The sequence below is a fragment of the Nomascus leucogenys genome, chromosome 3, assembly GCF_006542625.1.
Source record: "Nomascus leucogenys isolate Asia chromosome 3, Asia_NLE_v1, whole genome shotgun sequence".
Classification (NCBI taxonomy): domain Eukaryota; kingdom Metazoa; phylum Chordata; class Mammalia; order Primates; family Hylobatidae; genus Nomascus; species Nomascus leucogenys.
The window spans coordinates 30,492,640-30,508,945 of NC_044383.1; the positions used below are offsets into that span (position 1 = coordinate 30,492,640).

At 41.4% G+C, this 16,306-nt stretch overlaps 1 protein-coding gene across 19 annotated transcripts in view; it reads left to right on the forward strand.

Moving 5' to 3' along the window:
- Positions 1–16,306, forward strand: part of NT5C2 (5'-nucleotidase, cytosolic II) — a 100,658-nt gene that overhangs the window by 49,594 nt on the left and 34,758 nt on the right. For all 19 annotated transcript variants that reach the window (XM_030807530.1, XM_030807527.1, XM_030807599.1 and 16 more), the window contains one exon: positions 4,947–5,020. In XM_030807530.1, the coding sequence (XP_030663390.1) occupies positions 4,947–5,020 (74 nt within the window). The remainder of the gene's footprint in view (positions 1–4,946; positions 5,021–16,306) is intronic.

Here is a 16,306-nt window from a genome sequence, read left to right on the forward strand (position 1 = left end):
GAGCTGGGAGGCTGAGGTAGGAGGATAACATGAGCCTGGGAGGCTGAGGCTGAGTAGAGGATAACATGAGCCTGGGAGCTGGGCTGAGGTAGGAGGATAACATGAGCCTGGGAGAGTTGAGGCTGAGGTAGGAGGATAACATGAGCCTGGGAGGCTGAGGCTGAGGTAGGAGGATAACATGAGCCTGGGAGGCTGAGGTAGGAGGATAACATGAGCCTGGGAGATTGAGGCTGAGGTAGGAGGATAACATGAGCCTGGGAGGCTGAGGCTGAGGTAGGAGGATAACATGAGGCTGGGAGGCTGAGGTAGGAGGATAACATGAGCCTGGGAGGCTGAGGTAGGAGGATAACATGAGCCTGGGAGGCTGAGGTAGGAGGAAACATGAGCCTGGGAGGCTGGGGCTGAGGTAGGAGGAAAACATGAGCCTGGGAGGCTGGGGCTGAGGTAGGAGGAAAACATGAGCCTAGGAGGCTGAGGCTGAGTTAGGAGGATAACATGAGCCTGGGAGATTGAGGCTGAGGTAGGAGGATAACATGAGCCTGGGAGGCTGAGGCTGAGGTAGGAGGATAACATGAGCCTGTGAGGTTGAGGCTGCAGTGAGCCATTATCACACCATTGTACTCCAGCCTGGGCAACAGAGTAAGACTTTGTCTTGAAAATAAATAAGAAACATATATAAATATATAAATTAGGCATTTTTAAATGGTGAGGTAAATATCAATAGAAGATCTGATATTTTCTTTCTGTCTCCCAGTGGAGGCTTTTTGCATCCCTTGATGCAGTTACTCTTCTTTGGACACCATTGACCTAGATCACTGATGGGGGAGCCCAGCCCAGGCTTTTTTATTTTTATTTTTTTATTATTATTTTTTATTTATTTTTTATTTTTATTTATTTATTTTTTTTGAGAAGGAGTCTCGCTCTTTCACCCAGGCTGGAGTGCAGTGGCGTGATCTCGGCTCACTGCAGGCTCCGTCCCCCGGGGTTCACGCCATTCTCCTGCCTCAGCCTCCCGCGTAGCTGGGACTACAGGCGCCCGCCACCTCGCCCGGCTAATTTTTTTGTATTTTTTAGTAGAGACGGGGTTTCACCGTGTTAGCCAGGATGGTCTCGATCTCCTGACCTCGTGATCCGCCCCCCTCGGCCTCCCAAAGTGCTGGGATTACAGGCGAGAGCCACCGTGCCCGGCCGCTTTTTTATTTTTAACAAGTTACTTCAGGTGATTGTGATTTTGATGTACACTGCAGTTTTGAGATCCACTGATCTATATCATTCTAATTTCTTACAGTTACTTATGAAATGAAGGCAAAGAAAAGATTTGGTAATAAGAGGAGAAGCCATGCAGTTTTAACTTTGGCTACCAAGCTGAGGATCAAGTGGAAAGGATAACCTTATTTTCTTTCTTTTCCCTTTCCTCTTTTCTTTTCTTTTCTTTTTTTTTTTTTTTTTTTGACAGAGTCTTGCTTTGTAGCCCAGGCTGGAGTGCAGTGGTGTGATCTCGGCTCATGGCAACCTCCGCCTCCCGGGTCCAGGCTCAAGCAATTCTCCTACCTCAGCCTCCTGAGTAGCTGGGATTACAGGAACACGCCACCATGCTCAGCTAATTTTTGTATTTTTAGTAGAGACAGAGTTTCACCATGTTGGCCAGGCTGGTCTTGAACTCCTGACCTCGTGATACACCTGCCTCAGCCCCCCAAAGTGTTGGAATTACAGGTGTGAGCCACCGCGCCTGGCCCTTCCTTTCTTTTCTTCTTTCTTTTTTTTCTTTTTGAGACAGGGTCTCACTCTGTCACCCATGCTGGAGTGCAGTGGTACAATCTTGGCTCATTGCAACTTCTGCCTCTCAGGCTCAGGAGATCCCACTTCAGCCTCCTGAGTAACTGGGACTACAGGCATGTGCCACTACACCCAGCTTTTTTTTGTATTTTTTGTGGAGACGGGGTTTTGCCATGTTGCCTAGGCTGGTCTCGAACTCCTGTGCTCAGGCAATCTGCCTGCCTTGTAAAGTACTGGGATTACAGGCGTGAGCCACTACACCTGGCCTTTATTTTTAAAGATGATTAAAACTTACCCTGAAAGACCATCATGCTGATCATCTACCATACTATTATATGTTCAGTTTTTCCTATGTCTTCATAGTGATCTTTCTGATTATTTCGTTCCCTTAAACTCTGATATTTTGGTCTTAAATGCGGGATAAAGTCCAAATTCCCTAATGTGGCTTACAAAATCTTCATGATTTTGACCGCTACTAACCTTTCATAGCTTTTATTGCTCCTTCCCCCATCCTTGCCCCCTGGAAAACCTCTTTCTGTGAAAACAAACAGAAGCGAAACCAAAGAAAGCTTCTCATCTCTAGCCACAATAAATGCTTTGTAGTTTACTGTAAACCTTTTCTTTGCTTGGCTATTTTGCCTGCATTGCCTTTCTTGCATTTTCCTAATGGAAAACTACTGATTGATTAAGATTCAGTTCAAACATTTCTTCCTGACCTCTCTAAACAACTGGTACTCTCTTCTCCATGTTATTTTATAGTACTTACTGAATTGCTGCAATTATTTAAAAGTCTCCTTCCTAGTAGGCTGAGTTCCTCAAGGATAAAGAGAGTAAATTACAATATAAGTTTCATGAGGGCTGGTACAGTCTTTTGTTCAATCACAGTATCTGGGTATGATAGTAGCTATTTATTTAATTAATCTGTATATCTTCAGTGGGCTTTAAATGACTTGTTTATTAAATGAATTATAAATTAATAAGTGAATGAGTTATAAATCCCAAAAGTAATCTTATTTTATGGGGTCAGACTTTGGAAAGGAGAGCCTCTTCCCTGAAATCTTGAATACATGGCATTTTTAATGCCAGGACACAATACACAAATCTGTATATTTTTGTATAATATCTGATTTCATTTACTGTATATTTTTCCACTTTTAATTTATTTGTTATGTTTTTTGGGAACAGGGTCTCACTCTCCTGCCCAGGCTGGAGTGCAGTGGTGTGATCTTGTCTCACTACAGCCTTGATCTCGTAGACTCAAGCAATCTTCCTACCTCAGCCTCCCAAGTAGCTGGAGCCACAGGTGCACACCACCATCCCCAGCTGATTTTTGTATTTTTTGTAGAGTTGGGTTCTCATCATGTTACCTAGGCTGGTCTGGAACTCTTGAGCTAAAGCCATCTGCCTGCCTTGGCCTCTCAAAATGCTGGGATTACAGGTGTGAGCCACTGCTCCCAACCTTGAATAATTTTTATTATGGATTTTAATATTGGTATTTAAATGAGAAGATCTAAAAGAAAACAAAGGAAAAGCTTCTTGACATTGGTCTTGGCAGTGATTTTTTTGGATAGGACACCAAAAGCACAGGCAGCAAAAGCAAAAACAAGTGGGACTACCTCAAACTAAAAAGTTTCTGCACAGCAAAGGAGAAACAACAAAATAAAAAGGCAGCCTATGGATTGGGAGAAACTGTTTGCGAACCATATATTTGATAAGGGATTAATATCTAAAATATATGAGGACCTCAAACAATAGTGAAAAAAGAAATAACCCAAAAATGGGCAAAGGACCTGCATAGACATTTCTCCAAAGCAGACATGCAAATGGCTAACAGGTATTTGAAAAGGTGCTTAACATCATTAATCATCAGGGGAAGTGCAAATCAAAACCACGATGAGATATCATCTCATACCTATTAGAATGCCTTTTATCAAAAAGATAAGAAATAATTGTTGGCAAGGATGCATGAAAAGGGAACACTTGTACACTGTTGGTGGCAGTGTAAATTGATGCAGCCACCGTGGAAAATGCTGTAGAGCTTCCTAAAGAAATTGAAAATACAGCTGCCATATGACCCAGAAGTTCTAGCTATATGCCCAAAGGAAGTAAAATCACCACTTTGTGAAGATATCTGCACTCCCATGTTCATTGCAACATTATTTAGAATAGCCAGGAGATGGAAAAAAAAAACACAAAATATCTGTTGATGGGCTGAATGAATGGATAAAGAAATTGTGGTATATATACACACAATGGAATATTCAGCCTTAAAAAAGGAGATTCTGCCTTTTGCAACACCATAGATGAACCTAGAAGACATTATGCTAAGTGAAATAAGCCAGACACATCAAAGAATACTGCATGATTTCACATGTGGAATCTAAAAAACAAAAAAGAAAACCATAGAAACAAAGAGCAAAACAGTGATTGGAGGTCAGGCGCGGTGGATCATGCCTGTAATCCCAGGACTTTGAGAGGCCGAGGTGGGAGGATTGCTTGAGCCCAGGAGTTCAAGACGAGACAGAGCAACATAGGTGAGCCTGTCTCTACAAAAAATAAAAAATTATCCGGGCTTAGTGACATGTGCCTGTAGTCCTGCTACTCGGGAGGCTGAGGTAAGGAGGATCTCCTGAGCCTAGGAGGCTGAGGCTTCAGTGAGTCATGATTGCACCACTGCACTCCAGCCTCGGTAACAGAGTGACTCTGCCTCAAAAAACAAAAACAAAAGTGTTGGGGAAGGATGGAAAGATGTAGATCAAAGGGTACAAAGTTGCAGTTATGTTGGATGAATAAGTCTAAGAGATCTAATGTACGGCATGAGGGCTATATTTAATAATATTGTATTATGTACTGTTAATTTGCCAAGACAATAGATTTTAAGTACTTGTACTACAAAAAAAAAAAAAGAAGAAAGAAAACAAGGTAACTATATGGGATAATGGGTATGTTAATTTGTTTGACTGTATTAATCATTTCACTGTGTATATGTTTATCAAGACAAGTATATCAAACAGCATGTCATGGTATACATCTTAATATATAATTTTAAAAGTTTAAAAAATCGCTTGGAAAAATAAATGAGAAAACCTAGAAAAATAGCCAAATAACTTTATTAAACTTGAGAATTTATTTTCCAGTGTTGAGATATTATTTTTTATTATTTTCTATAGGGTGTTTGTGAACCGAAGTTTAGCGATGGAAAAGATAAAGTGTTTTGGTTTTGATATGGATTATACCCTTGCTGGTGAGTAGCAATTTCTGATTGCTTAAGAACTGCTGCTTTGGGTATAACACAGTGGGTTCACAGTAGGCAACTCAATTGACATTTGCTGACTTAATCATGTATTTGGCTGCCAGAAGCTTTTATTATCAGGTTGCTTCCAGTAAGATTTGTGAATATTGAAATTATCAGATATCCTTGAGATTTGGCTCATGAGTTTGTACACATAGATAGAAAAAGTACTAAATTTTACTATTTTAGAGACCCTGGTAAGAAATAATATGGTAAAATCATACATTGATACATATATTTGGGCATTTTTGACTTTTAGCCATTCTTTAGGTATGAGATTTTGTATCTCTTACTCTGCCACAGATAAACTTGTATCAGTTAAAAATTTTAATTTTTTTTTTTTTTTTGAGATGGAGTTTCGCTCTTGTCCTCCAGGCTGGAGTGCAATGGCGCGATCTTGGCTCACTGCAACTTCCACCTCCTGGGTTCAAGCGATTCTCCTGCCTCAGCTTCCCAAGTAGCTGGGATTACAGGCATGCGCCACCATACCAGGCTAATTTTTGTATTTTTAGTAGAGATGGGGTTTCACCATGTTGGCCAGGCTGATCTCGAACTCCTGACCTCAGATGATCTCCCCACTTGGCCTTCCAAAGTGCTGGGATTACAGGCGTGAGCCACTGCACCCAGACAATGTGTTATTCTTAACACAGATGGGAAATGTATTCATTTTCCATTGAAATGATTGCACACATAGTATGGATAAGGCTTTTTAAAAACTAGAGCTGCAGCCACAAAAAAGAATGAGTTTGTGTCCTTTGCAGGGACATGGATGAAGCTGGAAGCCATCATTCTCAGCAGACTAACACAGGAACCAAAAACCAAACACTGCATGTTCTCACTCATAAGTGGGAGTTGAACATTGAGAACACATGAACACAGGGAGGGGAACATCACACACTGAGGCTTGTTGGGGGGTGGGAGGCAAAGGGAGGGAGAGCATTAGGACAAATACCTAATGCATGCAGGGCTTAAAACCTAGATGACGGGTTTATAGGTGCAGCAAACCACCATGGTACATGTATACCTATGTAACCTGCACATTCTGCATATGTATCCCAGAACTTAACAAAAAACAAACAAACCCCAAAAAACTCAGAGATGTACTAGGGTTGCTTTTCTGTACCTAGGGTATATGCAGGAATTTAGCCAGTCTTCCCAATGGTCAGCTGCAATTAGATGGAGGATGGGCAAGAAGTCATTGAAACTCCATGACAAATATGGAAAAGATGAACTTTTTTAACTTGTAGAACCCTTAGTCTGTGTAGATGTTTTCATCAGCATGTTTTGTCCTTATGAGGTGGGGCATTGGGTACCATCTCATGGTCTCCTATTTGTGTAAACTTTGTGTTTAAGTTTCCATATCCTTTTTTATTAAATAAATTATGTAGCTTCTGAAACCAACTAACCAACCAACCAAACAAAAAACTAGAGCCATTAGCTTTATTCATTATCCTGTAGCCTTTAAACACCAGCACTGTGCTGTTTTTCCCTTCCTTCTCTAAGATATATTTGAAAGAGTCAGTGTACTAATCAATAGTTATAACATCTTTCCAGAATTTAGTAAAATATTTTCAATCTCATGAAAATGCATTTAATTTAAGAAGTAGTGGGGATGAGGGATCAAGTTGAGCATATGTGCTTGCATGTGTATGTGAAACTGTGACACACAGAATCTTTCAGAAATTGTCTCTTAAAAAATTTTGTCTTTACACAAAAACCTTAAAATGTATAAAGACACTTCTCAGGAACTATTAATATAACAGTATTAATTTGTCCTTCTCAAATTAGACAAATCGCAGTTTGATGTTCAATTTAGGCTACAAATGTAAATGAATAATACATGTTCAAAAATGAAATTATGGGAGTACTTGCTACATACATACGGCCATGATTTTTTTACCAGACAAGTAATACATTAAAAATATACACAGTTCCTGATTTGAATTTTTCTCTTCCCTCCATACTCTTTGTCATTTATTTGTTTTTCTATTGCCTTAAGCTTATTTTTGCAGCATTTAATGTTTTTCTGATTGGTCACAGACACTTTTAGGAGCACTTGTCAGAAAGCAGGGGAAAGCAGTATACTTTCCCAATGTAGATCTTGCTATTCAAATGGGAAGAAAATCCTATAGTCTCTTCTTTCAAGAATTCTAGCTCTCTAGGGAAAGGAATGGTAAGTTAATTTGGCAGCTGAAAGAGATTATCTGAAACAGAAATAGAAGTTAATGGTGTCAAAAAGTGACAAACATTTTTCCGTTGGTTATTAAGACAATCTCATTACATTGAAATAGTTCAATTTAGTAAGTATTTATTGAGAATCTGTAATATGCCTGGCACATTTTGTTACTGAAAACTGAGATGATTATATATTCCCACAGAATAATGAAAAAATAAACTATCTAGTATATTGAAAAGGTCACTTAATCGGACTGGCGCGGTGGCTCATGCCTGTAATCCCAGCACTTTGGGAGACTGAGGCGGGTGGATTACTTGACAGGAGTTCGAGACCAGCCTGCCCAGCATGGTGAAACCCTATCTCTACCAAAAAATACAAAAATTAGCTGGGTGTGGTGGTACGTGCCTATAGTCTCAGCTGGTCAGGAGGCTGAGGTGGGAGAATTGCTTGAACTGGGGAGGCAGAGGTTGCAGTGAGCTGAGATGGTGCCACTGCACTCCAGCCTGGGCAACAGAGTGAGACCGTGTCTCAAAAAAAAAAAAAAAAAAAATTAACTGAATCTGTCTTTAAACTTTAATGCACCTTACGATTTCTTCTTTTTGTTTTTTTTGTTTTTTGCAATGCCACTTCATATTTTAATGCTTTCTCCTAGTCTGCACACAAACATACTTTGTGTATATTTAACACTAAGTGGTAACATTTATTAAGTACTTATTATATGCCAGGACCTGTTCCAAGTGCTTTACGTAGATTATCTCATTTAACACATGGATTCTGTCATTCACATCTGTTATTTAATATTTACAGAAACCCTGTGAAGCAGTTACTACTATCATCTCCATTTTACATATGACTCTGAGACATTAAGCACTTTGTCCAAGGACATTTAGTTATGATGTACCTGAACCAAGATTCAAACCTAAGCATGCATGTATGTATAGGCATATAATGTTAAAATGATCATTTTGGATAATGACAGTTTATTGAGATTTTCATATAAATAGAAACATATGGTGCATTAGTCTGTTTTCCCACTGCTGATAGACATACCTGAGATTGGGCAATTTACAAAAGAAAGAGGTTGTTTTTTTTTTTTTGTGAGATAGAGTCTCGCCCTGTCTCCCAGGCTGGAGTGCATTGGTGCAGTCCCGGCTCACTGCAACCTCCGCCTCCTGGGTTCAAGCGATTCTCCTGCCTCAGCCTCCTGAGTAGCTGGGATTACAGGTGCCTGCCACTATGCCTGGCTAATTTTTGTATTTTTAGTAGAGACGGGGGCGGGGGGTGGTGGGGGTTTCATTATGTTGGCCAGGCTGATCTCGAACTCCTGACCTCAGGTGATCCACCTGCCTTGGCCTCCCAAAGTGCTGGGATTACAAGCGTGAGCCTCCAAGCCCGACCAGAAAGAGGTTTAATGGACTTATAGTTCCACCTGGCTGGGGAAGCCCCACCATCATGGCAGAAGGTGAAAGGCATGTCTCACATGGCAGCAGACAGGAGAAGAGAGATTGTGCAGGGAAATTCCCCTTTTTAAAACCATCAGATCTCATGAGACTTATTCACTATCACAGGAACAGCAAGGGAAAGGCCTACTCCCATGATTCAGTTACCTCCCACTAGGTCCCTCCCACACCATGTGGGAATTGAACATGAGATTTGGGTGGGGACACAGCCAAACCATATCATTCTGCCCCTGGCCCTTCTAAATCTCTTGTCTTCACATTTCAAAACCAGTCATGCCTTCCCAACAGTCCCCCAAAGTCTTAACTCATTTTAGCATTAACTGAAAAGTTCATAGTCCAATATCTCATCTGAAACAAGGCAAGTCCCTTCTGCCTATGAACCTATAAAATCAAAAGCAATTTAGTTACTTCCTATATACAATGGGGATACAGGCATTGAGTAAATACAGCCATTTCAAATGGGAGAAATTGGCCAAAACAAAGGGGCTACAGGCCCCATGCAAGTTTGAAATCCAGTGGGGCAGTCAAATCTTAAAGCTCCAAAATGATATATTTTGACCCCGTGTCTCACATCCATGTCTCGCTGATGCAAGAGGTGGATTCCCATGGTTTTGGGCAGCTCCACTTCTGTGGCTTTGCGGGGTACAGCTTCCCTCCCAGCTGCTTTCACGGGCTGGTGTTGGGTGTCTGTGGCTTTTCCAGGTGCACAGTGCAAGCTGTCAGTGGATCTATTATTCTGGGGTCTGGAGGACGGTGATCCTCTTCTCACAGCTCCACTAGGCAGTGCCCTAGTCGGGACTCTGTGTGGGGGCTCTGACCCCACATTTCTCTTCTGCACTGCCCTAGCAGAGGTTTTCCTTGAGAGCCCCATCCTGGCAGCAAACTTCTGCCTGGATATCCAGGCATTTCCGTACATCCTCTGAAATATAGGTGGAGGTTCCTAAACCCCAACTTTTGACTTCTATGCACTTGCAGGCTCAATACCACATGGAAGGTGCCAAGGCTTGAGGCTTGCACCCTCCGAAGCCACGGCCCGAGCTCTACATTGGCCCCTTTCAGCCATGGCAAGAGTGGCTGGGACTCAGGGCACCAAGTCACTAGGCTGCACACAGCATGGGGAGTCTGGGCCTGGTCCATGAAACCACTTTTTCCTCTGAGGCCTCCTGGCCTATGATGGAAGGGGCTACCATGAAGACTTCTGACATGCCCTGGAGACATTTTCCCCATTGTCTCGGTGATTAACATTAGACTCTTTGTTTTTTATTTTTATTTTTTATTTTTATTTATTTATTTTTTTGAGACAGAGTCTTGCTCTGTCGCCCAGGCTGGAGTGCAGTGGCGCGATCTCGGCTCACTGCAAGCTCCGCCTCCCGGGTTCACGCCATTCTCCTGCCTCAGCCTCTCCGAGTAGCTGGGACTACAGGCGCCCGCCACCACGCCCGGCTAATTTTTTGTATTTTTAGTAGAGACGGGGTTTCACCATGGTCTCGATCTCCTGACCTCGTGATCCGCCCGCCTCAGCCTCCCAAAGTGCTGGGATTACAAGCGTGAGCCACCGCGCCCAGCACATTAGACTCTTTGTTACTTATGCAAATTTCTGTACAGGGCTTGAATTTCTTCTCAGAAATGAGTTTTCTTTTCTATTGCATTGTGAGGCTGCAAATTTTCGGAACTTTTATGCTCTGCTTCCCTTATAAAACTGAATGACTTTAACAGCACCCAAGTCACCTCTTGAATGCTTTGCTGCTTAGAAATTTCTTCCATCAGATACCCTAAATCATCTCTCTCTTTGTAGAACCCTAAATCAAAGTTCCACAAATCTCTAGGGCAGGGGCAAAATGCCACCAGTCTCTTTGCTAAAATGTATAAAGAATCACCTTTGCTCCAGCTCCCAACAAGTTCCTCATTTCCATCTGAGACCACCTCAGCCTGGAATTTGTTGCCCATGTCACTATCAACATTTTTGTCAAAGCCATTCAACAAGTCTCTAGGAAGTTCTAAACTTTCCCACATTTTTCTATCTTCTTCTGAGCCCTCCAAACTGTTCTAACATTTGTCTGTTACCCAGTTCCAAAGTTGCTTCCACATTTTTGGATATCTTTTCAGCAATGCTCCACTCTACTGGTACCAATTTACTGTATTAGTTTGTTTTCATGATGCTAATAAAGACATACCTGAGACTGGGCAGTTTACAAAAGAAAGAGGTTTAGGCCAGGTGTGGTGGCTCACACCTGTAATCCCAGCACTCTGAGAGGCTGAAGTGGGTGGATCACCTGAGGTCAGGATTTCGAGACCTGCCTGGCCAACATGGTGAAACCCTGTCTCTATTAAAAATACAAAATTAGCTGGGTGCGGTGGTGCGTGCCTGTAATCCCAGCTACTTGGGAGGCAGGAGAATCACTTGAACCTGGGAGGTGGAGGTTGCAGTGAGCTGACATCATGCCATTGCACTCTGGCCTGGGCAAAAAGAGCAAAACTCCATTTCAAAAAAAAGAAGTTTAATGGACTTAACAGTTCCACGTGGCTGGAGTGGCCCCACAACCATGGTGGAAGGTGAATGGCGAAAGGCATGTCTCATATGGCAGCAGACAAAAGAAGAGAGCTTGTGCAGGGAAATTCCCCTTTTTAAAACCATCAGCTCTTGTGAGAGTTATTCACTATCACAAGAACAGCAGAGGAAAGACACACCCCTGTGATTCAATTACTTCCCACTGGGTCCCTCCCATAACACGTGGAAATTCAAGATGACATTTGGGCAGGGACATAACCAGGGCATATCATATAGTATGTACTCCTTTTTGTCTGCCTTATTTTGCTCAGCATGTTTTCATGATTCATTCGCATTGTTGTGTCTACCACTAAGTAGTTCATTCTTTTTTTAACTCTTGACATAATTTTTTTTTTTATTTTAAAATTACGTTAGACTGCGGCCAGGCACGGTGGCTCACGCCTATAATCCCAGCACTTTGGGAGGCCGAGGCAGGCAGATCACAAGGTCAGGAGATCGAGACCATCCTGGCTAACACAGTGAAACCCCATCTTTACTAAAAAAATACAAAAAATTAGCCAGGCATGGTGGCAGGCGCCTGTACCGAGTCCCAGCTACTCAGGAGGCTGAGGCAGGAGAATGGCATGAACCTGGGATGCAGAGCTTACAGTGAGCTGAGGTCGTGCCACTGCACTCCAGCTTGGGTGACAGAGTGAGACTCCGTCTCAAAAAAAAAAAAAAAAAAAAAATTAGACCTACAGAAGAGCTACAAAAATAAATTTAGAGAGTTCTCCTTTCCTCTCTCCTATGGTAACATCTTGCTTGACCATAGTACAATTATAAAAACTGAGAAATTAACACTAGTACAGTATTATTAGTTGAACTACAGACTTTGTTTTTTTTATCAGTTTTTCCACTAATGTCATCTTTTTATTCTAGGATCCAGTCCCGAATCGCATATCGCATTTAGTTGTCTTATCTTGTTAGTCTCTTCTAATCTGTCATTGTCCCTAAGTCTTCTCTTTCATTGCTTTGACACTTTTTTGGTTTTTTTTTTTGAGATGAAGTTTTGCTCTTGTTGCCCAGGCTGGAGTGCAATAGCGCAGTCTTGGCTCACTGCAACCTCTGGAGGCCTCCCAGGTTCAAGCAATTCTCCTGCCTCGGCCTCCCAAGTAGCTGGGGTTACAGGCATGTATCACCACACCCAGCTAATTTCTTGTATTTAGTAAAGATAGGGTTTCACCATGTTGGTCAGGCTGGTCTCGAACTCCTGACTTCAGATGATCCACCCGCTTCAGCCTCCCAAAGTGCTGGGATTACAGGCGTGAGCCATCATACCCGGCCAACACTTTTTTAAAAAATAATTTTTTTTCTCTCTTTTGAGACAGTATCTCACTCTGTTGCCCAGGCTGGAGTGCAGTGGTGCAGTCATGGTTCACTGCAGCCTTAACCTCCCAGGCTTAGGTGATCCTCCCATTTCAGCCTCCCAAGTAGCTGGAGATACAGGTACAAGCCACCATGCCCAGATAACTTTATTGTTTAGTAGTGACAGGGTTTCACCATGTCACTCAGACTGGTCTGGAACTTCTGGGCTCAAGCGATCCACCTGCCTTGGCCTCCCAAAGTGCTGAGACTACAGGTGTGAGCCACTCCACCTGGCCTTGCTTTGAGACTTTTAAAGAGTACTGGCTAGGTATTTTGTAGAATGTTCCACAATGTGGGTTTGTCTGCTTTGTGGTTCATAGAAAGCACCTTCTAGCTGTGTCCTTACATGGTAGAAGTAGTAAGGGGTCTCTCTTAGGCTTCTTTTATAAGGGCACTAATCCCATTCACAAGTGCTCCGCCTTTATAAAAGAGGGCACCAATCACTTCCCAGAAGTCTCACTTCCTGACACCATCACATTGATGATTAGATTTCAGCATATGAACTTTAAAGGACACAAATATTGAGACCATAGAATGAACTATAAAACTATCTGTCTAGCATAATCTATGAATTGGCTATTCTGGCAAACAGTATTTTGAGTGATATATAATTACCTTACAGCATAGATAGATTACTAGTTTTCAGAGTTAGAATGTAGTGAAATTCTTAGAATACAGTGATCCTAGGATTGGTGCTTCTGAAGTGTCTGCATAGGACATCACATGTCAGACATAACATCTCAAAGTCATGTTTTGGAATGGTGTGTTCATTGAGAGGTGGTTATTGGCTCATGATCCTTATCACACTGTAAATTTGCCTAAATTTATTCTGAGGAAACAGCTACATAGGGTTTCCTCAAAGTTCTTTTTTCTTGTTTTCAAATGTGGGAAATACATATGACTTCTTTTTGGAGAGGATGGGGGTTGGGATTTAATCTTGGCAAATTGAGATATTTTCATAAGGAAACTGTTTTTGGTCTTCCTGAAGATGGCCACAGAAGACCTTTGAGGAGAGGGATTTTATTTTGATTTTTCAGCTTTCTAATGGTTCCTATTAATAGATAAGAAAATTTACTTTGAATAATGATGTTTTGAGAATCCTGTTTTTTATGTTAAATGCTGGAGTTGATAGAATTAGTGGTAAATAATTATTTAAAACTTTGATGTCACTAATGAATGAGGAAAAGGGTAACAAGCAAAAATATATATGTGGACTGTAGGAATGTTAAGCTGAGTATATAATAATTCTAAACTTGTAAACTTGTAATTTTTCAAAAGTTAACGATATAGACTTTGCTAAAGGTGTTACTGGGGGCTATGGGAGAGTTGGTTGTTGGGAGTTTGTTGAGAGTAGTTTGTTAAAAGAGAAATTGATGGCCTTTCTTGTATTAAAATGTTTCTTATTTTGCTTACAGTTTGGTAATCATTTGGTAATCATTTATTTCCCCAATGAAGTGTGTCACATAGTGTTCAGTAACATAATCCATTCTGATGGGAGCTTCATTATCTTCATCTCATCTAAATGCCAGCCTAATACCACAAATATTTTTCAAAGATTCCTTTATCACCAGTTATCCCCATAATTGAAGCCAGCTGTGTATTGGTTTATTTGCAAGATTTCTATGTAAGACTAACATTTGTATATAGAACAGAAACAAAATATGCAAAAATCTTGTTTATTGACAAAAGTAATTTTGCCTGGTTGTCTTGAACCTAAATCAGTATTAATCCTGAATCTACTACCCATAGAATGCCAGTATTTGTATTTAGCTCCTTATGTCTGTATTATTATAGATTAGCACTTTATTTCTCTAATGAGATTATGTACATTAATTACGCTTTAACTACAGTTGACCCTTGAATAATACAGCAGTTAAAGGCACTGACTCCCATGCAATTGAAAACCCTTAACTCTCCCCACCAGCCGAGGCAGGTGGATTGCTTGAAGCCAGGAGTTTGAGACCAGCCTGGGGAACCTAATGAGACCCTAGTTTGTCTAGCGAGTACAGATGAGTTTATATATGAAAGTCATGTTTAGAATCTAGATAGTACTGAACCATATGTATTAGCTTTACCACTGGCCAAGAGTGGACTATGATTTTTGGTTGTTTGTTTTTTAGTTTTTTAGACAGAGTCTCGCTCTGTCGCCCAGGCTGCAGTGCAGTGGCATGATCTCGGCTCACTGCAACCTCCGCCTTCCAGGTTCAAGCGATTCTTCTGCCTCAGCCTCCTGAGTAGCTGAGACTACAGGCATGCACCACCACGCCCTGTCTCTACAAAAACTTCTCAGAAATTAGCCAGACATGATGGTATGTGTAGTTCCAGCTACTCGGAAGACTGAGGTGGGAGGATCACTTGAGCCCAGGAGTTTGAGGTTTCAGTGAGCTGTGGTCATGCCACTACACTCCCTCCTGGGTGATACATCAAGACCTTGTCTCCAAAAAAATAAAAATAAAAAATCTGCATATAAGTGGACCCGCGCAGTTCAAACCCGCATTATTCAAGACAGCTGTAGTTTGTCTAGCGAGTACAGATGAGTTTATATATGAAAGTCATGTTTAGAATCTAGATAGTACTGAACCATATGTATTAGCTTTACCACTGGCCAAGAGTGGACTATGATTTTTGGTTGTTTGTTTTTTAGTTTTTTAGACAGAGTCTCGCTCTGTCGCCCAGGCTGCAGTGCAGTGGCATGATCTCGGCTCACTGCAACCTCCGCCTTCCAGGTTCAAGCGATTCTTCTGCCTCAGCCTCCTGAGTAGCTGAGACTACAGGCATGCACCACCACGCCCTGTTAATTTTTGTATTTTTTGTAGAGATAGGGTTTCACCATATTGACCAGGCTGGTCTCGAACTCCTGACCTTGTGATCTGCCCACCTTGGCCTCCCAAAGTGCTGGGATTACAGACGTGAGCCACTGCATCTGGCCAACTATGTTTTATATAAAGAGTACCTGCCAAGCCTATTTACAATTCCTGTTTCACCCCAGATTACTTTAGCGGCATTCTTTGCACATATGTATCAGGATTTGGCCCTTTGCATTTTGACTTCCTCTACAGATATGTGTTTTTCTTTTCCCTTTTTTCGAGGCCTCTTTCTCCCTTAATTAGACCTGTCGGACGCTCTAGTTTCCTGTTTTATTAAGTTGCCCTCGTATATACTTTCTATACCCCAGATTTTTCATTTGTGGTCCTTATCTGAGCACACAGTCTTTTTAGCCTTTTTATGGTTAAGTGACCCACACAGATGAGTCAGGACAAAACAAGCTTAAAAAGATCTTGAAAGCCAATCTAAGATTAGGTCTTTGGACTTGGGAGAGAGCAAGAAAGTTGTTTTTAATCAAACTATGCCCTCTCCACAAAATGAAGGGACTGATCTATACTATTTCTGAATTTTCTTTGGTTTTATTTGCATAGACAACTGCTAACAGTGTTATATTGCTGAATTTGTTGTTACCAACAGCGGACAATAGAGTGAAAATAGAAAACAGAATTGGTATTTTTCAGGCTGTTCAGTGCTGCTTTTTTTTCAAATGGCAAATAGGCATAAACAGACTAGGATTTCCATTAGTATTGTTACTTAGTTTTATAATATTAAATCCAGAAATCTAGTTCTGAGGCTTCAAATGAGAAATTCTTTTCCGAGTAAATGAGTGACATAAAGTCCTTAACATTACCTCCTTATGGTTA